Here is a 26696-nt window from a genome sequence, read left to right as displayed (position 1 = left end):
CAAAATGTACCACATTGTCGGTTGTTGATAAGCTTGATTACAAATTGAAGCTATATGGAAAGTACCCTTTTGGTTGAGAATGGCACATTTTAAGTTAATTCTACTGTAAATTCAATTCTTAAGATTGTAAAAAGTCTAAAGATCTAATGGCGAATTTTATAATGGTTAAGAAAGAATTTAGAGTTTAAATGGGACTACTGATGATTCCACAAATCTGAGCTACCGTAAAACTCGTGTGACACAAATTTTGCAACCACAGGATCAGATCCCAGATCGATACAGTCCCGATATGGAAGCGCAAAGGATATTTGATAAGATGTTCGACGTAGACTCGAAAAAGTCATACGCCGTCGATTCGCCGCGTTGCGCGTACGATATAGACCCGTCCGATTGCGACGATAAGGCCTACCAGGTGATATATCGTAGAGCCGTCGCTGCCCCTTCAGATCAGATGGCGTGTTATGGTGGCATTTATCCCGTGATCAAAATAAGCTACAGCATTAATCACTTTCTGCAAATTGCGAGAGATTATCGCTTTATCAAGTTTTTTTCTCGCGATAAATTCGACCATTATAGGCCCGCTCGTTTATCTGTCCTTTCTTGCCACTGCCGGGCTAGCACATGATTGGCGCGAGAGTATCTCGCCGCGACATAGACTACCAGTCCTCCGTTAGTAAAAGACGGGTAGTCTATCTCGCGGCGAGATACTGTCGCGTCAATCATGTGCTCGGCCTACTGAAATAGTAGCTGAGATTGTTGGACGTTGAAATAGTCATACAGAATGATGTCAACAAAACATACGATATCAAGGACAGCTCGTTAGCTGACTGCAATTCCACACCACTGCATAGATACAATTGAAATGCTCATATTTAATACTCAATTTACTTTACAACTTTTGTTAAAACATAATTTTAAAATAAATAGTACATAGGTACATTAACAGTATTCCTTTGTACAATTGCCAATTTTGATTTGGCAATATTTATCATGTACACATGAAATCTAGTAATCAATTTTCTTAGTTCATCAAATGTATTTAGATCATTTCAGCGGGCGCAGCACGGTCGCATTTTTATCGCTTGTCACCATGCCTGTCACGTTCAGCAAAGCGGACGGCAAAGTGACGGGCATAGTGACAGGCGATAAAAATGGAACCATGCTGCGCCCGCTGATCGCGATTTCTGAGCCACCTTCTGAGGAAGAGAGCACGATAAAAGAAATATATGCTATTTCTAGTTGTTCGTAATGGCATTGTTGGTAATGGCAAGACAGGGCGTGTAAACGAGTCATTTAGCGAGCCTCTTTAGTAGTCCTGCACGCATACGTTTATTTTGTCAGCTCTCGTTTGGTGTTAGTTTGCCTAAGTGCGCTAGGACGCGACATCGCTTGCTGCAAACGCTTACGAGGAAATGCTAACTGGCGTGAAAATCCATAAAAATACGATTTGGAGTTCCCCATTTATTAAGGCTGGTTTTAGTGTCGCGCTGGCCGTTGGTGTAGAGCGATGCGCACCGGACCAATATACGGGATGGAAAAAAAAATGGGCCCTGGAGGGAAAGTGCCCTTAACCTTATGTTAGCTCATTTTACTTAAAAAACATTATTTTATTTTTAAAAAGAAACAAAACTGCATTCAAAGAATTTTCATTTTTTTTTTTCAGTTTTGGTTGTCTAAAAATTCTCGATTCGAAATCGAAAATATTCGGATATTTTGTACGACAAACGAGTGTAAGACTTAATGTTTCTTGGAGAAATGTTATTATTAACATTAACTGTATCGAATAGTAGAATAAAATAGCGTGTTTATTTTTTGGGATTTTTTGTTGGTTCGATTCCCGCGCGAGGCAAGGGAATTTAAAAAAAACCTTTGAATGCAGTTTTGTTTCTTTTTAAAAATAAAATAACGTTTCCTTTAAGTAAAATGAGTTAACTTAAGGTTTTAAGGCACCTTTTCTCCAGGGCCCATAATTTTTTTCCACTGTATATTAAGTTCAGTGAGCGTTTTAGAGTAAAGCTGACGGGGACGACTGTCCGCGCGGACATGAACTTCATACAAATGGTCGGTGCAGAACGTTCCGCACCGCCGGTCAGCGCGACACTAAAACCAACCTATAATGTTACTAAAATAAGTGAAATAACAGGTCACTTGCCCCGATTTATGGAACCGATCAAAGTAGTAAATTGGCCAATAGGACGGTTATTTTAGTATATGGGAAATAAAATCTGAGCTTAAAATGAAAGTGCTTAACTACCAGTGTTGGGCAAAAAGTAATTTAATTACTAATTAACAATCGCAATTATAATTAGTAATGGAAATTAAAAAAAAAAATTACATGTAAAAAGTAATTGCGCCTTCAATTTACAATAGCAATTGCAAAATGTAATGGTTAATTAAATTTTTAATTACATTTTGAAATTGAAATTAGAAATTAATTACTTTATTCAATTACAAATTGCTTTTATTGAATACAAGTTTACGATCATCTTTATTTCCAAAATCATATTAAAATTATGGATGGGCTTTAAATTTGACTAACCTTACAATATTTGACTTTTTGTATTAAAAGATAACACAAACATAAAGGAGTATTTTTGCAAGTTTTTGTACAATCGAAAATAATACATAAATAAAACACAGTTTTATGTATGGGAAATTCAAGGGTTAAAATGTTAGATTTTTATACCATCGGGTTTAAGTTAATGTATGAAATAAATGACAGTAAGAGTGAATGTAATACCTTTGTTCATCATTGTAAATTAGAAAAAAAGTTAACATTCAGTAATTGAGTAATTTAATTTCTGTTTGATGTAATTGCATTTCGAAATTACATAGGAAATGGAATTGCATGTTATTAAATTTTCATGTAATTAAATTACAAACAATTTAATTACATGCAATTAAATTAGTAATTAAATTACACAAGTAATTAATTGCGCCCAACACTGTTACCTACTCTGTACGGCGATTCATACACTAACTCCTAGATTTGATAGCCTACCGCGAAACACGAAAATCGAAATTTCGTTATCTGCTTCTATCGCTCGAATATGCAGTGATAGGAAATCAGATAACGAAATTCCGATTTTCGTGTTTTGCGGGAGGCTCTCTGCTGCGGCAGCTAGTGGAGGGAGTAACACGAAACTTCCCGCACACGTACGCCTCCTCAGTGTTGTACCGCCTGGGTTTTATTAACGAACTTATATAATTGGGACAAAATTATTTTCGTTGTCTTGTTTCTGACCATTCATATATGTGTCTTATATCAACTGAATAAAAAAAGTCGAGTGCTATTGTATCTTTTTCTAGCTGATTATATTTTACACGAGAAAAATTTAAAAAAAAATAATCTCATACAAAAAACTCCACTCCGTCACATTTTTTGGGGACAAAAAAAAAGACAACGAAAATAATTTTAGGCCAATTACATATAAGTACAATGGTAAATCTGTGGCTCTCACCGGGAGAATTCGCAATGGTGTGACACAATGGTGTGAAGCGCCTTAATACGTTTTTTTTTGAGGAAGAAATAGTCGAGAATGAAACTAAAAATCGTAATGTTTATACGGACAAAATGCCGGGCCACATTTTCTCCTATGCAGCTTGCTTTCAATAGAAATAAGCATAAATACGAGCACTTACCGAAACTTTAGTGCAGATCACAATTTCACTAAAAATGTCATTTAAGTTGACGTAATGTCATGTCAATAAATATGAGCCAGCCAGTGTCGAAAAAGTTCGATGTCGCTTCCAAAATACTTAAGGCATCCTCACACTCGACGATCTCAAAACCGTCGTAGGACTTTTATTAATTCGCCCTTGTCTCTAGTTGTTGTTTTGAAGTTCTGACCAGGTTAAGCTTCCTACGTGGATTAGTTAGTGTTTCAACTCTAAATGTCTTTATTTTGCATGTTGGTCGAGGTTCTCCCATTGTCGAGTACCCTGCATCACTATCGTGCATGATCCTTGTTTTAGGGTGATTCTACAAAATATATTAACAAAAAACCACTAATTAAATTAAACCATACTTGATAGGGCCGATATGTACAAAAGGTCCTGTAAAATGATAATAAAAAAACATGATATATTATAACATTGTCTTCGGTTACCGCGATAGTTACTCATGAAATGAAAACGTATTATATCGCGTTTATTGAATTTATAATACATCCCGACGTTTCGAACCCTTTACAACGTTCGTGGTCAACGGGTGACCGAGAAAAAACTATTACAAAGTGCAAAAATACCCACATACAAAAAATAATGATCCATCATAAACTATAAAGTTTAAGGCTAGTTGTACATGCAAAATCGGTTCATAACTAGCCTTATGAACCGATTTTGCATGTACAACCAGCCAATTATTTAAAATTTAATAACAACTCATACAACAATATTTGTCTACCTATATTCATTCAAAATTTCTATAGCAGGCCTTTCTGCACCTCAATAGGCGGGTTCTCACAGAACGAGCTGCCTCGCGAGGAAATTGCCGCGCGAAGCAGCTCGGTCTGTGGAGACGTGCCTCGCCCGAGGCGTTGTGGCCGCGAGTGCGTTTGCTTCGCCCGAGGCACGTGTACACAGACCGAGCTTCTTCGCGCGGCAATTTCCTCGTGAGGCGGCTTGTTCTGTGTGGAATGTGGATCCGCCTCTTAATTTTAAAATGTACTTTTTTTACTACAATATTATTGTTGACCAAACCAAAACTATAAATCTGTAGAATCATCCTAAAGATCTTCATTGTACGGTATATTTCATTAGACGTTCGTTACCCCTAATCTAATTATGTCTAGTTATATAAGTCATTTAGTTTAAATTAATGTGTCATTCAAATTAATTTTATTTAGTAATTATCATCAACATGTTCAATAGCTTTCAGCTTCGTCGCGGTCATCGTCATGTTTCAGTTCTCGAAGCACATAAGGCCTTGTTCAGAAATAGATATTTCTATAGTCTATTACATATGGATCTTAAAAGAAAGTTAACAAATAAAAAACATATGGCTCGATCATTCGGCCAATGACATAATCCAAAGATACAAAATGCTGTACCTTATTGGCAAAATGACTGAGACGCATGGTTTTTGTTATCATAATTTTAAAATCAATATGGAATAGAGATTTCACTTTGTGTTTAAATAAGGTCTTGGAGCTCCGCTTCTAAAAGTTTGATGTAAATCGCCTACAATTGACTGGGCAAATTTTTTGTATTTACCAAGCCTCTGTTTTTAATATCATATTTAAATTTTAAGGCCACGCACTGGACGCAAGCGGCGGGCGACAAATCAAGACCAATGCGCTTAACCAAATGTATGAAATGAAAGGCATTCCATTTGCCGCGCGCCGCTTGCGTCCAGTTCGCGGCCTAAGAGTTATGTCAATTTGGAAGTCACAGGCTTAAAATAACGAATCATCAAAATTATACAAAAAAGCTCCCAAAGTGTCACATTAGGGAGAGATTAACTAAATATTAATCATTTACGTTATAGCCTACCCATGATTTTCAGTTTCAACCTGTATTCTATAAATATAACCATCATACAAACCTTCACGTACAGTTCATAAGAGTATTTTGTACATGTCTAATGTGGCACTTGCTTAATTAAATCAAAGCCTTGGAATTAATAGGTATTGTAATTTGTAGGTTGTGCAAAAAAAAGACGGTTCGCAGAGGCAACACAGGCTTGCCCACGTGTCGGCTGCCGCTCTGAGGCACAAGTACGCTATACTGGAACACGAGTTGAGACTACAAGTAAGCTTTATTACACATTTATACCTACTCATTATTATTGTGCCTTTCGGATGGCAAAAGGTCACATGGTCTTACATTGACGGAAGGGTCGGTGCTTCTTAGGGGACGCAACGTGTCTAGCGTGTAGCACCTTTACTACGTCCCATATGAGTCTGTGCTGCTGGTTCGGGTGCGAAGTATGCGGCTAATCAGAAGCATGCGAAGTAGTCTGCCCTGGAACCAATATATGATTTCATACCAGTTGCGGCGGAGACTGCAGGATCCTGGGGTGCGGAGGCTAAGGAGTTTGTGTGGGAATTGGGTCGGCGACTTAGAGATAGGGGTTGCGATCCTGTGGGACATCACTAGTGTGGAAAACGTTCAAGTTGATGAACAAGACCAAGCGCGAGTAGTTCGAAAAACTCGCGTACCTAGAAGATGTTGATGTCAACTTTAGCCAGCTTTCTCCGAGCCAATCGATTAAGTCCCGTTAATGTTAATAATTATTTGTGAAAATCGTGAAAGTTTAAATCAGTATTTTTATAATCACCATGTTTTACCAAAACCGGCTAAGTCCGAGTTGGACTCGCGCACGAAGGGTTCCGTACCATTACGCAAAAAAAACGGCAAAAAATCGTGTTTGTTGTATGGGAGCCCCACTTAAATATTTATTTTATTCTGTTTGTTGTTATAGCGGCAACAGAAATACATCATCTGTAAAAATTTCAACTCTCTAGCTATCATGGTTCATGAGATACGATACAGCCTGGTGACAGACGGACAGACAGACAGACAGCGGGGTCTTAATAATAGGATCCCGTTTTTACCCTTTGGGTACGGAACCGTAAAAAGGGGTATAAAACCGAACACCTGACACACTTATTTATTTGTAAATCGTCTCGTTTTCCAGAAATCTCTATCAGAGGAGTGCGAAGACTTGGGAGTAGATTCCCCCTCCGCATCAGAACTGTTTCCCGAGGCGGAGCTGCTCTTTGCCAACTCACCTGCTCATGAGCACAACCAAGAACATCATTCGCACACCCGTAAGTACCTCGCTTTTTCTTACCTCGTATTTTGTTCTTAATCTATATAAACGACTTACCAAATGCAATTGAGGACCAATGCGCACTATTCGCAGATGACGTTTCGGTGTTGTTCTCGCGTTCTGATAAAAATGAAGCTGAAAATAAACTAACTGTAACAATGAAAAAAATTGAAAGCTGGTTGGATATTCATAATCTACAACTCAATCTAGAAAAAACCAAAATAATCCATTTAAGCCCTACCAAAAGTCAACATTGCCAATTACTTTTAATTACAATAATACAACATTAGAATCTGTTAATTCAGCTACCGTACTGGGTATCGATCTAGACACTAACATAAATTGGAAAGCGCACATCCAGAGACTGTCAAAAAAGCTGTCCTCCTTTTTATACGCACTACAACACATCAAACGGGCGACCGACTTCCAAACTGCCCTTTCTGTATACTATGCATACGCGTATTCAAGAATGACTTACGGTCTCGTTTTATGGGGTAATAGTACTGACGTGGATAAGATCTTCATTCTCCAAAAGAGATGTGTCAGAATAATAACAAATTCCGACGTGCCGACCTCTTTTCAAGAAACTCCAAATACTAACTCTACCGTCAATGTAAATCCTTGAATCATGCAAATTTGTTAGGAAACATACGGAGTTGTTTACTCCGACAGCACCAAAAATCAAAAGGAACAATAGAAACTTAAATAATCTTCAATTACCCCTCTCAAAACTAAAAATAGTCTCATCGAGCCCTCACTACATGCTAATTAAAATATACAACCACCTACCAAACTCCCTAAAAAATATTGAAAAACTGCCGATGTTTAATAAACACTTAAAAACATTTTTAGTCAACAAATGTTATTACAATGTGAATGAATTTTTAAACGATAAACATGATTAACAATGTTAATTTAAATGCAAGTTAGTTCTAAGTATATTGCTGTGCCCTTGCAGGGTGTCACATATTAACCCACCTACTTATAAGCTCCCACCTAATAATGTGTAATGTGATATGCAATAAACAATTTTGAATTTTACCTATATAAAGTTCACGCACGAGGTATGAGGAAGCATCCTAATTAAATTTACCTCTGTCTCCTACTACTGCAAACAGCTCCCAAATCCTCGAACTTCGTGTATGTTAACGTTGTAGCGCACTTCTATAGGATAAGATGAATTTAGCTCTTACTATTAGGATATCAGCGACGTTAGTATTCTGAAAATTCCGTTCAAAACTCTTCAACAGGATCATGATCATTAAATAAAAGTGGAAATGGATATTTAATTATACGCTCGGGTCTACCGCGATTTAATTTCATTGTATTTACCTTAAATTCTGACGTTAAAAACTGACTTATAAATAAACAAACTTTAACGGGTAGTGGCAATTTCCGTGTCTACCCCGAACATTTTTATAGACTAATTTCGGGTAGTTTACTGTTGTTTACTTAGATCTCCGTTGACATTTTGCTGGGACGTCAGTCTTTCCGTGACCACAGCTGGTGCAACTCAGCTGAAACGTCGGAATTTAAGGTAAAAACAATGAAATTAAATCGCGGTAGACCCGTTCGTATAATTAAATATGTGGTCAAAACGCGAGAGTTTAAAGTGTTATATGGAAATGCATCCCGACGTTTCGAACCCATTACAAACAAACATAATTGTGTATTTTTCCTCAATCACCCGTTGACCACTAATGCTGTTCATAACATAACGTCGGGACGCATTTTAAATTTATTATACGTGATATAATCCGTATCCATATAGTTTTATTTCATGAGTAACTATAGCGGTAACCGACGACAATATTAGGATCATAATCAAGTAAAATAAAGAATAATAATCAGGATCTAAATGCAAACGGTAAAAATAAAATCATACGTTTTGTGTAAACGCTCCCAAATACTCTTGTCCTTTTTTTTTCAGCTCAACCTCACCAAAGCTCGATACCCCAACCGGACATGGACGATCAAATCGCCACGGACCACCTGATCCCGCGCGAGATCGACGTCAGCCTCGGCCTGGGTGACGTCGGCATAGTGGCCGTCAGTGAAGACGGAAGCGCGACCATAGCGTTGGATCAGGAGGAGTTCGCGAGGTCACATCCCAATACGACGTTCCACAGCGAACCGACGGAAGGAGTGGTAAGAAACTTTATACTGGGCTTGATTTTATGTCGTGATTACATGGGAGAGATGATATTGTCCCAACACAATACTGGTACGTATGTGACAGAAATGAGTCCTCGCTTACGTGAACACTGTTGCAACGAGCCAAGATTATTAGTTACGTTTTCGAACTGTGCTGACCTTAGTGCGTATAGTACGCACCATCCCTGCCGACATTTACGCCTCGAAACTCGGTTATTATACAAAAAACCGGCCAAGTGCGAGTCGGACTCGCGTTCCAAGGGTTCAGTACAATCAACAATTTAAACAATGTATTTTTCATGTGAAACATGAATGAAATGTCTTTAAAAAACCCGTAGGGGTCGGATCAAAAACTAAATTAAGTCCGACTCACGCTTGACTGCACATTTCTAATAGGTTTTCCTGTGATCTATAGGTAAAGATCTATTTTGAGTATTTTTTTCAAAATTTTAGACCCAGTAGTTTCGGAGATAAAGGGCCCCAATGGTAATTTTTTCCCTATTTTCTTGAACAACTTCTAAACTGTTTATATTATAAAAAAAAGTATATTTGAGATTCGCATAATGAGCTCTATCATTTGATATGTAACGCGATATAGTTTGAAAAATTTAATTTTTTTATTTTCTCTTTTACCGCCCAAAAGTGGCCCCGCGTTTAAAATTCAATTGTTTACGTTACATGTCCGTCTTTGGGTCACAAACTTACATATGTATACCAAATTTCAACTTAATTGGTCCTGTAGTTTCGGAGAAAATAGGCTGTGACAGACGGACAGACAGACAGACAGACGCACGAGTATAAGGTACTATAAGGGTTCCGTTTTTAAGGGTTTCATTTCATTATCATTTCATTTTCCTTTTGAGGTACGGAACCCTAAAAACACCTCCGCGTGGCAGAGCTATTATGGTTTTACAAATATAATCTGTCTCGATTTCAGGTGCAACCCTTTACGATAGCCGGGATCAAAGGCCGCCACATCACTTCCACAATATTCCACTCCAACAGCGCGCCAGCCACGGTGCTAATGACCGCCCCTCAAGCCACCGTCATCTCACAAGCTCCAGAGCACAGCGTCAAGTACGAGATAGAAAACATGATCAACTCCATGCCCAGCTCCCACAATAATAATATCAACCTCTCTTCGGTCCTGGTGAAAGATGACGGTTTGACCAGGTACGACAACATCCTCACAGACTCTAGGGAACTGCATCTGACTAATACGGCGTCCGCCATAGTGCACTCGTCGGGCAACGCCACACAAGTCATCAGAAGAGTCTGCTACGAGGACGACAAGAGAGAACGAGACGCCAGGTACCTCATCGACGAACCCGATAATCTAATCGCGGGCGACGACGCGAAAATGATCGCCGAAGACAGCTCTAGAGATGCGACCGTAGAGTCTATAGCCGACGGAGATGACGATAGATCCAGCCCGGAGCGGCACGCCGAGCTGTTCTGGGAGTCCAACTCGGCGTCCGAACGCTCCGAAAGCAGGCGGCCCCTGGACTTCAGCAGCGACAGCGACAAATGTTGCAAGAGTCCGTCTTACGACGAGACCAATTCGACAGATTCGAGCGGCGTCGGCACTCACATGAGGCTCGACTCCGTGATCAAAGAGGCGCGGGGGCGGGAGCGGGAGCGGGAGCGGAGCGGCAGCGCCGACGGCTCGTCGGCCGACGACACGCACCCTCCGCTCCGCACGTACCCCCCCAAGCGGCCGTACCACCCTCTGGAGGGCGAGGCGGAGAGGAGCCTCTCCGGGAAGACGCGAGCGGGCGAGCGGTCCCCGGACAGCCTGGAGGTGCGCCGGCGAGCGTCGGGGCGGGGCGTGGTTAAGCGCGGGTGCCACTGCTGCAACGGCTCGCCCGCACCGCCGCGGCCCAAGAAGCCGCGCCAGCGGAAACCCACTCTAGACTTCAACACCGACAACTGAGAGCCGCGGTCTGTCCGCTTGACTGATATGCGATCTCAACCACGAGGTTCCGACTCTTTTGTAGGTGTAATATAACATAATAAAATTGTTAAATTGTTTTGTATATAATTTTTATATGTAAGTAAGCGTTAGCTCCGTTCGCAGCAAGTTCGACGAGTGATTTATTTTGTTGAAGTTTTAGTTTTAAGTTCAAGTGGTCGATTTCTAGATGTTAAAAGTATGATTTTCCGCGAAGTCTTGTCACACCGGTCAGTTCAAATAGGGTGTCTTTATTTTTTTAACGGTGCGTACCGAATAGTTTGTGAGACTTGTATTTAATTGTTAAAATTGTCTTCGTGTAATATATCCGTATACATATTGTATTGATATGTACTTGTATAAAAATATATTTCTATAGGTAACCTCCAATTTAGTGTAAGCGTTTCCGATAGTGATTACAGGCCATACTCATTGTGAATTTATTCCTTTACGCATTAAATGTATCTTTAATTTTACGTGGTCGTGTTTTTCGCTCAGCGTGTATCGTTTCGCCTCCATCCGTACGTCCCAAAAACTGTATCATACCGTAGCTTAAGTTGACTACCAACTTCCAAGGGAAAACCGCACAAAATGATTTTTAACGTCTGACTGCGATTTATTTTTGAGACTTGATTTTTCTAAAAAATTAACGTTCGGTGCCAAACCGTAGTCAACTCCGCGCTTGCGTTCCGTGGACGCTGCTCCTTAAACTGGTTTAACTAGATAATGTGTTGATTTAGTGTGAATTTGGTATTCATAGTGTAAAAGTAAATTGTGTAAATAATAGATTTTGTCCCCCAATTTTGTCTCGGGGACCGTCTAGTCACTATACCGGTAATAATAGTATAAATGTTGGTTCTAAGGCCGAGAGAGGTCTAACTCCAACAGGCATCGCGCAGTATTGACACTTGTACATAATGCCTGAGTTTAACGGCGCAGCTCTGGTAACGCATTGTACATAAAATAATGTGTTAACATATGCCTTACGGCCGTATTATAGAAATAATGTAACTGGCGTCCTTACGCCCGACTCAATATAATCCATAGTTCAGAAGTTACTTCAGTAGGCGTATAAATAGTGTATTGGTTAATGTGAGATAGATTCTTATCGTCGAGCCCTGAGGCAATATTTTCTCGGATTTATGACTAGAGGCACCTTTATTAGTCTTTCGAGAAATTGACATAATTTTTTCTGGGTATCCGCCATTTTTATAATTAAGGTTCAAATTTTGTATAATCAAATTGTTATTGTTCAGTGGGCGAGCTCCGCGATATTATCTACGATTTCAGTATTCCATTATATTATTTTTCACATACAAGTAGAAGTTTATAAAAATATTAGATATACAATGAAACTGTGTATAGGTTTCATCGTTTATTTTTAAATCACCAGATTGTGTTTCCGTGAATTTATGTGAACATTATTTTTTAAAAATGCTAAAGAGAAAATGATCATTAAAACTTATCTATTAAATAATTTTGGTGTTTAATTTATTGCTTAAAACTTAAATACAAAGTACCTACCTAATAGTACAATACAGTACAATGCACAATGGGGCATTGTTGTTGAACCTCTCGTGCTAATATTTATATCCGAGCGAGCGAAAGATTCCAAAATTGAACCACAAGCGTAGCGAGAGTAGAAAAGTGGTATCTTGAGCGTTGCGAGGATTTCAAAGCCCGAGAATTAAACAAAACTTTGCTACCAAGTGAAACACAAAAATTTTCACCATACCAACGCGAGGAAAATACAAACCGTTAAAACATTTAGGTACATCAAATCCAAATTAATGGTATTAAATATTTATTACTCAAAATCACTTAAAAGTCAATTCTATCAGGCAACGTGGAACCAACTCAAAATTAGCATCTAATTACTTTGCGACTCTCGTGCATAAAATTCAGCTTTACAAGCTGGTGTGGTAAAAATAAACTAAGTACTACATAAAGTTTTCAGCAGCAGTCGCCTCGGATTCGTCCATCAAAATTCAATACACATATATATTTGGTCTCTAACGCAGCGTACTACGTAGGCGAACAACACGCGAACGCGAAGCGAAGCGATGCGGCGCGGGGCAAATCATTCCTTTGACTGACACCTATAGAAGTGTCCTACGTGGGCGATCTCGTTGCGAACGCGAACGCCGTGCCCGGCCGCGCCGCGCCGCTTCGCGGTCGCGAGTTGTTCGCTTACGTAAGACGCTGCGTAAACAAACTACTTAGACCTCTTGACATCAGTCAAGAACCTAAAGTCTGGCCTAGTCAGACGACCGGTATGGCCTAGTGGTTAGTGACCCTGCCTGCGAAGCTGATGGTCGTTCGAATCCCGGTAAGGGCATTTATTTGTGTGAGGAGCACAGATATTTGTCTGAGTACCCAACTACCCATAACACAAACCTCCTTGGGCTTACCGTGGGGCTTAATAGTCAATATATGTAAGAATGTGCTATAATATTTATAAAACCTACATTTTTGTACATCAGAGGTACACATAGTGCAACGTATTCAAAGTTCTTCATATTATATTTCAATTCAACTTAGAATATACATTAAAAAGTACAAAAAAATGACTGCCGGGTTTGACTTGAACTTACGGCGTCTGGATCGATACTCCAGCGCTCTGCCAACTGAGCCACCAAGATCTCATCCATAGCCAGCGAATCCACCATATGGGTCTATGGGTAGACCGCTGAGCGCTGCAGTATCGATCCAGAGGCCGAGAGTTCAAGTCTCACCCAAGGCACTAATTTTTCCACTTAAATTTATTCTAAGCTTAAGAGGGAAGTATACCACGTACTCGTCCATACAAAAAGAGAAAATGTTTTTCCACTTCTAAATATTTTCCATTCTCCATGATTTTTTATATGTTATTGACACATTGAAAAACTAGGTTTATAGGTTTTCCTTTATTCAAAATTTATAATACAAAAAAAAATTGAAAGCGAAACCTATAAATCTACAATATAATGCTGAACCTGAACCTAACCTATATTATGCTAAAGCGATCGACATCAAAATCAAAGAGATTTGTTAAGATTTAGCAGTGAAAACCTTTTTCTCCCGAAATGGAAATTTCATAGAAAAAGTAGGTACTGTCCGCGCGCGAATTCCGTGCACGGCTGAGGAATGTTAGGCGTCATGACAGAGTTTAGTGTCATTTTGTAAGTACGGGCGCGGCGCACACCCTCCCACTTCCTCGACCTCCGGACAGTAGGTACCGTTATTTCGTTACGATTGCAAAGCTTTTCTTCCCTCTTAATAATAGCATCGTTCGCAAACGTTTCTGCTTGTTACAAATTAATTCAATTCACACTTGTCCAATGATCCCAGACTTATCCCTAGATTTGATCACTCCAATTCCTCTTATCCTTAATCTTCTTCATAACCCCCAACACCTCAATCCTGAACTCCAGTCTCTCATCCTCACTATACTTCACCACCGTAGGCAATAGCGAAGCGAAGAATGCCTCGTCTTCATTCATAACTCTAGTCTCATTATCTTCTACTTCTACAAAATCTATACCGTTATCATAACTTTTCTCAGGCTCTTTTGTAGGCACAACGTATTCTTCGTTATAATCTACCTTCTTTCTCTTTCTAGGCGTATAGCTCTCTTCTTGTTCCTGCTTTAGAAAAGATACAGGTACTTCGTTAGATTCGTCGCTGGATTCTTGTGTAAAGTTAGTGTTGACCTCTTCTTCTGGAATGTCGATGACTTTTAACAGGAATGATAAGTTTTTGTAGAGGAGATATCGTTTCTTTGGCTTCCCCATTTTGACTTTGAGAGATTTGACGAAGGTGTCGCGAATGTTTGTCCATTTGTTTAAGATATGTTCTCCTGAAATAAATAGAAAATAAGTGAGTCTTGGCATGACTATAATAGGGAATATTACGCAGAACTCTGCGTAGAGAGCGTCGCTAGCACAAACACAGGGCCTGCCGCGAAACACGAAAATCGTATGTTCGGTTTCTGCCTCTATCACTATTCGATCATTAGAGTGGCAGATAACGAAATTTCGATTTTCGCGTTTCGCGGTAGGCCACATGTAAACAAACCGCCTTGATGCATCAATGTCATAATGAAAACTTATCAAATAACAGTTCAAGGCCTAGTATGTAAATTATTATTATTATTAATACATTTATTCATATAATACAGTTACACAGTTTTTTTTTATACCACGTCGGTGGCATACGGCCCGCCTGATGGTAAGCAGTTACCGTAGCCTATGGACGCCTGCAACACCGGAGATACACAGTTACACATATACTATAAATGCGCCAAACTGGGAGTAACCAGTTTGTTGTATAAGTTCATGGAGACTGTATAAAGGAGCCAAATCTCTATGTATGAAACGTGTCCATCAAAAAACAGTAATTAGGCGGCGCCACCATACACCGAAATACTACCAAAAACAACCTACGTAATTTGGTCGGGTTATTTGTTGCCTTATATGGTTCATGTTATACTCATGCCCCAGAGCCTAACTAGCGCCACCGGAGAGATTAGGAACTATTATTTAAAGCTTAACGCGGTCACTTTTACAACAATTCTGCCATAAGAGATTGCGATCCTTTCTATACCATCCATATATAAGTTACTCTATGGTTTAGTATGTGCACTAGTGCTACACTCTGGCGGCAGAACATTGCAGTAATACTCCCCATTTAACCAATAAAATGGTGGCGCTGCCTGTATAGTGTATACCGATAGAAGCACAAACGTATCACTCATACAATGAAGTTTCGTTCGTTCCATTAGTGCCAGCTTTCGTCAATCAACCTTATCAAATCTGTGAAAAAATCTAAAAGCGGTTTGTGGTCAAAAAAAGTTCGAGATTTACTGTGATCCGAGATGATGATAAATGTGAAGGACCAATTACCCTTACCATGAGTTTGACACTGATAATTCGCTAGCGAATGCGTAAACTAACTCACATTGCATCTCATCATTATAAAGCGAGATGAACTGCGTTTGAGTTAACGCGTTCGCTATCGAATAACTTTATGTCAGTGTCAAACTCGCGGTAACGGTAGAACGGTACAGATGTGACCATATGGTCCCTCTAACCGAATTTTATTGATAGCAAGCACTTTTTTTTAACTAAACGAAACCTATGAAATATTTAAACCGACTATCTTTGTTCGCTAGACTTATATTGACCGAGATATGGATTCAGTTACCCGTGAACAAGGTGCATGTAACTGCGTCGAAAAATCGGGAGCTCGAAAACAATACAAAAGGTAATCACGGTCCATATCCCGGTCAATATAAGTCTAGTGAAACTAACCGTGAATCATTCAAAACTGTTATCTTTGTTCGTACACAATCGTGACCTTTTTTCGTCACTAGGTTGCTGTTTGTACCTATAGAAGAATGATTAACGAAATAAAATAATCATTTAAATCATAATATGTGAAGTGAATAATGTCCTTGATTTTGTTATCGACACGTTACTCATGAAATAAATCCAATAGATGGTTATTACACGTATTATACATAAGCTAAAGATAAAGAGCGGATATCGACCCGACACGTCACGATACGATACAATAACGTCACGCTCTCACGCTATAAAACAACCCAAAACACACCCAACGCCTAAGCAATAAGTCTCAAAACTGTTTACCAATGAACTTCCAAAATAATCTCAATCGACAATCAACCAAAGACACCCAAAGTGAACCTAAAACATAAGCAATAAATATCAAAATCGCTTACCCGTAATCCGTTTTTCCTCTGGCGTCATACTCTCGTATTTCTCGTCCAAAGACGCGAAAATTTCCTCCCAAGCGTGCCTTCTTTCTACTCTATCCTTATAATTTTCCAATGTTTTATCCCATAAGCATGGTCTTAATTCCACACAACGAATTAATTCAACTACATCGTATTTAAAATCTCTTGGTTTGTAGAATTTAGGCATTTTTAACGTAAAATGAACGCGCTAGAGCGATTGTTTACAGTCGAAAAGACGGGCCGTCACTGACGTTCGAGTCGATTCGTGGGACGCTCGTGCGTTATCGCGTCGTGTCGTGCGAGCGTCCCTGTCTGTCGCATGGTGATAGAGTGGGATGGGGTGAGACGAGGGGTGAGGGCAAACTTCCGTTCCGTCTCGTGTTTCGTGACGGGTGTAACTACCGAGTACCGGTTCAAGTTACGTCGCAGATGCTTCGGCAGGCTTGAATGGTTTGTTTGTAATATAATAGCAAGATAGTCATAGCATATTTAAAAAGGCCTATCATAACATGGTTTCTGCACAACTTGATAGTTACTAAACTAAACTAAAAACCTCGCGATAAGCTTGGAAAATGTTAAAAAAATACAAGTACTTCATTGAATCATTATCACAGCGAACTCACAATAGTCTTAAATGCCATAGACCGTACTGGCGCTTTATGCCAATTTCTGCCAATTTGAACTTTTTCAAAAAAAAGACGGAAATTTCTGTCTAAGTACCGAACCTACTCACAAAATTTCAAGAGAATCGGTTGAGAAATTCAACTTGCAAAGTCGAATATCCGGAGAATTCCGGACATACGAAAGCATTTTTGCACAAGCTGAAACGAAGACCTTCGCTGACGCTCGGCCAATAACTTAGTTTCTGCCATTTTTCTGAACAATCTGTTTTTACTCTATTTCATTTGTTTTAGTTCTAAAATGAGAACGAAACTCCGTTTGTATGGGAAGGTGAAATTCGGCCGAACTTGCCAGGGACTCTTAAGAATTGGTTTGTAGAAAAGACATATGTCTTTAAGAAGTTTAATTGAGAGGTCTGGTATGCATAATTGCATATTAAAGGAATGGTAATCTGATATAATAAGGTGGGTTACGTTTGATTGGATTTATGTCAACGAGTTTCCACTGCTCCCAAGGAGATACCCTTATTGTAAGCTTGTATGATCGGCTACGCGCGTGTAACCACTAGAATCGCAAGCGCTCATAGGCTGCGGTGGCTGCTATCAACAACAAGCGGGCCGCACGCTTGTTTGTCACAGGCGTGGTATAAACAACCTCATCAGTGGCAAACAAACGCGTTGTGTGCGTGTGTCGCGTGTCAGCGGTTGCCGTAGTCTATGGATGCTAGCAAACCTGTAAACTCCTTTTTTGAAAAACCCCATAGTCCCTCGAGGAAACCTTGATAGAGTTGATTCGACAGCCGGAGCGTACGCGGAAGAAAATTCCTTTATTTATTTACACTTACAGTGTTTGTGTTTATTTAAAAAGGTCCTAAACATACCAAACCGACCCAGAGGACGAGGTAGACCCCCCGCTACTTGGTGGACCAAAATACAAAAAGAGATGAACCAGGACAGCCTAACTACGCAGACAACCCAGAACAGAGCTCTCTGGCGCAAACGTACTTACAAGGAGACCCGACCCCAGATGAGCTGGGAAGAGGGTTGGCCAAAGAAGAAGATTTTATTACATTCGATTTATAAATAAATTGCTAATTTCTATGTATTTTCTGATTAAAAAAATAAGTACTTCTCAATGTATATTCCGTCCTTATTTCACAGCAGACCTATCGATTGTTGCGCGCGCCGCGCCTCCTGTCAAACGCAAAACGTGAAAATATTTGAGTTGACTTTATACCTATTCTAGCGCAAAATAACGAAAATAAATCACAATTGAAGAGAATTGTTATCGGCAAGACGTGTTTTTTGAGTGTTATTTAGTTTACAAAACAATGTACTCTTTGTGAGCCGGTTCTACGGTAAGTTTTTTTAAATCAATTTATTTTATAGTGATAGTGTCAGAAATAATTATTTTTGCTTCATTTAAAAACAGGTATTTAATAATCTTTGCCAGTTAAAATAATACTAGTTAACAAATAAATATAGAGGAGATTATATAAAAGGTAAATAATGTGACGTCATTGTAGAGAAGGTTATGTACCGGCAGCATGCTCTATTTCTAGATTATCTGAATCTGAAACCCGCATAATATTTATACTTGAAAAGGGAACAAGTGGCAAGTAGTATTAGCCTTTAAATACTGCATTATTCCGTCTTTTTAGATACCATAATTTGAAATTCGGATTTTTACTCCATATTAATATTATAAATCGAAAGTAACTCCGTAAGTCGATGTGTTACCTTCTTAGGGCTTAACTACTAAACTGATTTTGATGAAATTTGGCTTATAAAACATGAGCTCTGAGGACATGGGCGTGCTGAGCTACTTTTGATTATTTTAGGAGGCAGGGTGGGGGAGGGGGAGGGGGGGGGAGTTACACAGGTCAAATCTATGCGATCAGAATTGCGGGCGTAACTAATGCTCTAATAAATGACGAAAGCATTTTCCCACTTAGCTCCTCTTAGTCACACTACAACCTACTTATTATGCTATCTTTTAACTTTGTTATCATTAATGTGCAGGCGCCTGATTAAAATGGGTTAGAGATTAGAGTCCCCGTCCCCGGCAAGCTCGGCCGAATTTCACCTTCCCATACAAACCGACTTTCGTTCTCATTTTAAAACTACGTGTTGGATTGTAATGAAACTTTGCACATACAATGACATAAGGTATATCTAGGTCTGTAATTAGTTTATATAGCTCCATTTTATAAAACAAACGAAATAGAGCAAACACAAGTTTTGTATGAAAAACTTAAATTCGCAGTTTTTTTTTTAATCTGGTATATATCTGTAGCTTCATAAACTAATTACAGACATAGATATACCTTATCCTATTGTAAGTACAAAATTTCAGAGCAAACTAGCTACTCGTTTTAAAATAAGAGCGTAACTACGTTTGTACGGAGAACCGAGCTTGCCGGGGATCCTTAAAATAAATAGCTTTAAAAATTTCTAAGACATTACACAGGGCTTACTACAGACATTTACTTTTTGATTTTGGGAGATTTGTGTACCTGAATTTCACGCACTAGGCAAAAATGTGTACTTATGTTTATTTTTATCGAAATGTTTTAAGCCCGAATTAATCACCACTTCTCATTTCCAACAAAACGTATGAAATTTCGATAACCGAACACAAGGTTGATTACCAAAGAGTTATTAAGTACCTAGTCGTGAAAGAAGTAGATCAAACCAAGATTAGAAAAGTCTGTAGAGATTTTGACAGCACACGCAGTGGCAGTGTTATTTATACGTCTAAGATATATACAGTGGTACTACGTAAACGAAATTAATAACTAGCTTAAATCTAAAATAGGCCCTTGAGGCATTGTACCAAGGATACGTACGTCTTAATTTCATAAAAATTTCTAACTATACCTATTGTATAGTCTCAGACAAAAATCGTGCTTCAAATTTGATAACATGGCGTTGTGCGGCTCAGTAAAGTATGCGGTAATTTTGGAGTATTTGGGGCAATAATAATAATAATGGGGACACGACTAATTCTTTAAAACTATCCTGGAGGGGCGGATAGGAAGGAAGCGGGGTAGAGGAAAACCCAGACGCAGCTTTTTAGATCAAGTGAAAGAGAAAGTAGGGGTCGTGTCGTATCAAAAAATCAAAGAGCTGGCGCAGAATAGGGAAAGCTGGAAGATACTCTACCGACAAGAGAATAACTCAACAAATAATAAAAGAAAAATAATAGAGGTTATGACGAAATTTCCGCATTATACTGATATTAAGGTCAACCGGGTTTAATGTAACTATGGGATAATTGCGTCTATTCGTTATTTCTGTAAACGTATGGTCGGAACGCCCTCTATATATCTTATTACGTTTTATTTAGCGGCGGTAATCGCTTACCGTCAGTCTGCTCGTTTGCCTCCTATTTCATAAAAAAAAAACTGCAAGTAGCTCAGGATTTTATTTTTAGTAGATTAACTATAGATGACGGGAGATCTAGTAATTCACGATGTTTATTAAATAACTCAAATAGATGCAATCAGCCCATTGTTGCATTTATCCCGGTTGATATGGGGTGGGCCAGTGATAAATTCTCTTTTCGTCTCGACGTCTTTCATTGGCCCACCCTATATTAAGGTTATTATTATGTTTAGTGCATGTTTATCTTGTTTATGCCTTCTCTAATAGTTGTAGTAAATAGTAATGGTTTATTGTTATATAAACATAAGTATGTATAAAATTGATCAATGAGCAATTAGGTACTGTAGGTAAGGCTTCCTCAAGTACGGTTTCACTCGTTTTCTTTTTAGTAATTGTGTTTTGTTTTTCTTGCTTATATTATATTGTGCAAGAGACGAGTGTAAATAAAAATTTATTGATAACATTATTAGGTTACAGGTCAAGGTTACATAAAATTTGACATATCATTACAGTAGGTACCTATAAGTATATTACGCATAATTTTTATGACATAATATAAGTAGGTACATCTTTATTTATTATAGTTAATTTTATTTAGGTACATCAACAATTTCGCTAGAAAAATATTCAATATTTTATAGATGGCTATTACCTATATTTCCAACTGATTTTCCAGTTTCCAAGACATATTATGTTCAAGAGGTTTTAAAAAAACCGGCCAAGTACATTACAGAATTTTAACAATGTATTTTTTATGCGAAACGTGAGTGAAAGGTAAATTGCGGTTTACGATTTATGACGTATTAAAAAAAACTACTTACCAGATCTCGTTCAAACCAATTTTCGGTGGAAGTTTGCATGGTCATGTACATCATATATTTTTTTCAGTTTTATCATTCTGTTATTTTAGAAGTTACAGGGGGGGGGGCACATTTTACCACTGTGGAAGTGTCTCTCGCGCAAACTATTCAGTTTAGAAAAAAAAATGATATTAGAAACCTCAATATCATTTTTGAAGACCTATCCATAGATACCCCACACGTATGGGTTTGATGAAAAAAACATTTTTGAGTTTCAGTTCCAAGTATGGGGAGCCCCCAAAATGTATTGTTTTTTTTTTTTTTTTTTGTGTAAAAATCTTAATGCGGTTCACAGAATACATCTCTACTTACCAAGTTTCAACAGTATAGTTCTTATTAGGCCAGGATTACACTTGTAAGTTTTACTTACGTAAGTAGGGACAAAGCTATTAGCTAGAATGAGATAACGATATTCATATCTCATTCTGCAGTATAGCTGTGTCCCTACTTACGTAAGTAAAACTTACGAGTGTAATCCTGGCCTTAGGTATTGGGGATTTTGTTCCTTTCAATTTCCTTGTATATAGTTGTATAAACTCCGCTGCAGTGCTGTCGTAAATACGTTACAATAAATATTTTTATTATTATACCTTTATTTATCCATACACTTAACGACAAATTTGAAGTACTAAGTTGATATATATTATATAGGGTAGAAAGCCTTTCTACTCGTACAATAAATATGGAGCTTAGCAACTTAGCTCAGCGGTTTCTGATCTTTCACACGGAGTAAATTTATCACTTGTTTATTCCATTACCAGAGAATGTGGCCGCTATGCATCCCAGCATGGGGCGCGGCGGTGGCGGCGGGCGCGCTGGTGCTGTACGGCACACTCGACGTTGCGTATTTCGCGCGCATGCTGTTCACGGTCACGCGCGCTAGGTACTTCCGCAAAAAGGCGTGCCTGTTGGAAACTACGGAGGTCGGCTGTAAGTATGATGCCTTATGGCAACCCAGCGTTTGGCGAGCTGGTGCTGTACGGCACCATCGACATTGCTTATTTCGCGCGCATGCTCACACTGCAGCAGCACAGTCAGTCACACGTTTTAGGTACTTCCGCAAGAAAGCGTGCCTGTTGGAAATCACAGACGGCTGTAAGTATGACGACTTATGGCATCCCAGCGTGGGGTGCGTTGGTGGTACACGGCACCGTCGACGTGACAATCGAGTACGTCAAATTATTGCTCTACAATTACTTATCTTAATAAATCCCAGAGAATCTGTCGATCACTTCCATCTTACGCATAAGTATTTCCTTAGAAAATTTAAAAAAACATAATTTCGTTCCAGCCTGGGTCCTCCTCTCCGACATCGACACTCTCCTCTACCACATGAACAACGCGCGCTATCTTCGCGAACTGGACTTCGCTCGCGCCGACTTCTACGAGAGAACTGGACTGTATTCCAATATTAAAGCTGCTGGCGGGGCCGTCGTGCAAGCGGCTTGCACTATTCGCTATAGGAGATACCTGAAACCGTTCACCAAGTTCACAATTACTTCTAGAGTAAGTCCAACTATATCTAGTGTAAGTATTTATTTTGAAGATGACCTTACTTCTAATTTTACGAGAGAACTGGAATGTATTCGAATATTAAAGCGGCTGGCGAGGCTGTCGTGCAAGCGGCCTGCCCTATTCTCTATAGGAGATAATATCTGAAGCCTTTCACCAAGTTCACAATTACGTCTACTCACAAATAACCTTTTCACCTCAGCAGCTCGAACAAGCCTATTTTCGTCACTCCCTGGAGTGAGGAAAGTGCGACTTTCCTCACTCCAGGGAGTGAAACTGTAGCTTTTTAATTTAGTGAAGGCCATGAACTTCATACTTTTATTACATTTTTTTTACGGTACGGTACGGTACAGTACGGTGACTTTTATCTAAAAACGGTGATCAATCTGAAAACCTTTCAGTCCACCTGTAGTCGGCCTGTCACTCTGCCTTGCGCCTTGGGTATTTGGGTCTAGAGTTCTAGACATTCCTTACTCAATTTAAACCTCGTTGCTGAGCATGGTGTGCTCCATTGATCTCTGCGTTATTTGTATCTTAATCACACTTCACAGCCCCATTAAGTGAGTGCCCACGTCTTCGGTACCGTATGTCAATAGTAAGCATGTCGGCAAAGTTACTCTGCCTCCCGCCGCCGTGATTTCGCAAACAGAAATTAACACAAAATATAAGAAAAACAAAATCGCCTGCGAGGAGGTTTTTGATATTCGTAGTGCAGGAAGTTGAGCGGCCAAGAGGCGAATTTGCATTGTGCATTTGCGGACTTGAAGATGTCCATCAGATTTTCCACCCAATTTGAATTGTCTTGTAAACCTATTTATTATCATGCCATCACGTAATATTCCAGGTAATCTACTGGGACAACAAGACCGTCTTCATGGAGCACGAGTTCGTCGGGCCCGGCCGCTTCGTGCACGCGGTCGCCGTGTGCCGACAACGTGTGATAGACACGGCCGCCGCACCGATAGCGGAGCTTTTGGTCCAGCTGCATTGTGCGGGAACTTGCAAGCCGCAGCTGGGAAACATGCCAACGGAGGTAAACTTAATTTTTATTTATTGTTCTTGCACTTCTACTGATCTACTGGGACAACAAGACCGTCTTTATGGAGCACGAGTAGCTTCGTGCACGCCGTCCCCGTGTGCCGACAACGCAACGGGTGATCGACACGGCCGCCGCACCGAAAGCGGAACTTTTGGTCCAGCTGCATTGTGCGGGGACTTACAAGCCGCAGCTGGGGAAGATGCCTCCAGAGGAATGGAAGTTTTGAAATAATTATAGTTCTTTGTTCACGTTCTTCTGTTTATCTTGTAGCCTATCAACTGCAGCACAGAAAGCTCCTTGACTTTGGCAACTCGGGAAAATGCCACCAGAGGTCTTTTGGTTATTGTTCATGCTCTTCTTATGCCTTTTGTCCAAGGCTTTATCCAGTACAGATTCTTGATAGCGTGATTGAGGATTTTTACAGTCTTTAATTTGAGAAACTCGACCATACTGTCAACTGACATAAGGTTCACCGATGGGCAGTTAAGTGTGTTGCTATTGGTGCCTGCACATTTTTGTAGAAGTTTGACATTAGTGATGACATTACCACACTCTGTCATTGCAAATACCATGCAGAGTTAGCTTGGGGTTAGCTCTAATGATGACTTACTGTAAGCTTATGCCCGCGATTTCGATTGTGTAGAAACTGTAGAATAATTACTCATGTGTGATAAAAAATATCCTATGTTATAAGGGACGGGGAAGCTTCAGGGTTTAATCAAACTGTCTCCATTCCATTTTTTTCAATTAAACCGGTACTGCGGTTTAATCCATCAAACTCAACACTACGGTGAGCATACAGTCGACACAGTATAAATGAGCCTATTTCTTATTTCCAGTTGGAGCTATGGGTACAGAGCAACGAGTTAAGTTCTGCCCGCTTGCGGTCAACCGTGGTGCCTGCGCCCTTCCTACCAGCCTCTCCTCAAATAGGTATTATGAAATGAAATGAAATTCTTTATTTTCAAGCAACTATTGGACCTTAAAACTAGCATACATATTATTATAAAATATATTTTAAAACTAAAACCACACAATTATGGCTGCGATGCAGATCGCAACCCCGCGGTGTCAGGGAGCCGGCCGCGGAACCGCCGGTACTTGACATACTCTTCGGCCAGAACTCCTAGTTAGAAGAGAAAATATTTATTCGGTGTAAAACATTATACATAAAAACAAGAAATAACAAAGTAATTAATGTCGTATAGTGACGACATTGGCTTTCACCCTATTGGCAAACCTAAAATAGAAAACTGAATCAGAACATATGTAACTAGTTAGAACACTAGAACACAGTGTCAGGGAGCCGGCCGGGGAACCGTTGGAACTTGACACCCTTCGGCCAAAACTCTTCTTTGGCCAATTATTATCAGTCGATCCTTTTTTAGGGTTCCGTACCTCAAAAGGAAAAAACGGAACCCTTATAGGATCACTCGTGCGTCTGTCTGTCTGTCTGTCTGTCCGTCTGTCACAGCATATTTTCCTCAAAACTACTGGACCAATTAAGTTGAAATTTGGTACACATGTGTAAGTTTGTGACCCAAACATGGACATGTAACGTAAACAAATTAATTTTAAGCACGGGGGCCATTTTTGGGGGGAGTAAATGAGAAAATTAAAAAATAAAGTTTGTCAAACTATATCGTGTTACATATCATATAAAAGAGCTCATTGTGAGAATTACAAATATATTTTTTATATAATTTTAGGACAAACAGTTTAGAAGTTATTCAAGAAAATAGGCAAAAAATGACCATTCACCCCCCCCTTTATCTCCGAAACTACTGGGTCAAAAAGTTTGAAAAAAATACACAAAATAGATCTTTACCTATAGATTACCGGAAAACCTATTAGAAATGTGCAGTCAAGCGTGAGTCGGACTTAATTACTTAGTTTTTGATCCGACCCCTACGGGTTTTTAAAGACATTTTGCATAAAAAATACATTGTTTAAATTGTGTAATGTACGGAACCCTTGGAACGCGAGTCCGACTCGCACTTGGCCGGTATTTTTATTCTACCTTTTTTCCGTTCTAGGTTCTGGTGAATCCATCACGGCTGCAGAATGAAGTAGCGTTTCCAAGAGGGAACACAAAGTGAACCAGATTCGAGTGACATGAACTGGAACGGATGAGGATAGCGAGAACTGTTTTCATTATTTTTGATGTTTTGTAAACGTCAGCTCGGCTGTAAAATGGTCCAAGACCTTAAACCAAGGCTCGAAAACTGGGCTTTAATATAATGCATAAAGTCAATGTGGGGAATACCGGCACATAACATTTTTGGTTAGGAAGACCGTCAGTCAGAAAGGAAGAGCGTAGCTCCTTCTGCTCTAACAACCTTCTGTAGTACTATGACTTCAAGTACAACAGTTACTATAGTTGGTCAAACCAATTTGTCAGTTAGTAACAACCAGGAAAATTATACTCATCCCTTTCTTTTAGGTGCTAGTACTAGTGTAAGACAAAGATAGTATGATTCTTTTTGTCTGTTGGAAATGAGACAGTCCTTTGACAAACTATATGTGTACAAGAGTTCGATCTCACCTGATAGGCGGTCTTGGCCACATTGACCTTAATATAATAAATATATAATAAATATAAATTTATTTCTACTTAAAAAGTAGGTATAAAAACTGCCGAGCTGACAAATGTATGCCTTT

The 26696-nt window shown here is 39.4% G+C and overlaps 4 protein-coding genes across 6 annotated transcripts in view; 3 read left to right on the top strand and 1 right to left on the bottom strand.

The window, feature by feature from the left end:
- The window catches only part of LOC134751573 (uncharacterized), a 54224-nt gene extending 41867 nt beyond the window's left edge, over nt 1-12357 (top strand). For 2 of the 3 annotated variants that reach the window (XM_063687035.1, XM_063687032.1), the window contains 5 exons: nt 260-412; nt 5644-5751; nt 6641-6773; nt 8706-8923; nt 9867-12357. In XM_063687035.1, the coding sequence (XP_063543105.1) occupies nt 260-412; nt 5644-5751; nt 6641-6773; nt 8706-8923; nt 9867-10862 (1608 nt within the window). In that variant the 3' untranslated portion in view covers nt 10863-12357. The remainder of the gene's footprint in view (nt 1-259; nt 413-5643; nt 5752-6640; nt 6774-8705; nt 8924-9866) is intronic. The other variant, XM_063687034.1, reaches the window with a different exon arrangement.
- The window catches only part of LOC134751438 (uncharacterized), a 365741-nt gene that overhangs the window by 88130 nt on the left and 250915 nt on the right, over nt 1-26696 (top strand). The window lies entirely within an intron of this gene.
- On the bottom strand, nt 14204-16873 carry LOC134751436 (uncharacterized). Its single transcript, XM_063686845.1, has 2 exons — nt 16603-16873; nt 14204-14718 (listed from the first exon to the last, which is right to left on the bottom strand). Exons 1-2 carry the CDS (start codon nt 16802-16804, stop codon nt 14219-14221), a joined length of 702 nt encoding a protein of 233 aa, XP_063542915.1. The 5' UTR covers nt 16805-16873; the 3' UTR covers nt 14204-14218.
- Nucleotides 18457-26559, top strand: LOC134751477 (protein THEM6-like). The gene is made up of 6 exons (XM_063686879.1): nt 18457-18595; nt 22246-22414; nt 22776-22990; nt 23841-24029; nt 24875-24968; nt 26072-26559. Exons 2-6 carry the CDS (start codon nt 22249-22251, stop codon nt 26101-26103), a joined length of 696 nt encoding a protein of 231 aa, XP_063542949.1. The 5' UTR covers nt 18457-18595; nt 22246-22248; the 3' UTR covers nt 26104-26559.

This window comes from Cydia strobilella, chromosome 22, assembly GCF_947568885.1.
Source record: "Cydia strobilella chromosome 22, ilCydStro3.1, whole genome shotgun sequence".
Lineage (NCBI taxonomy): Eukaryota > Metazoa > Arthropoda > Insecta > Lepidoptera > Tortricidae > Cydia > Cydia strobilella.
The sequence above is the reverse complement of the archived record's forward strand: the minus strand, read 5'-3'. Positions and strand labels throughout refer to the sequence as shown.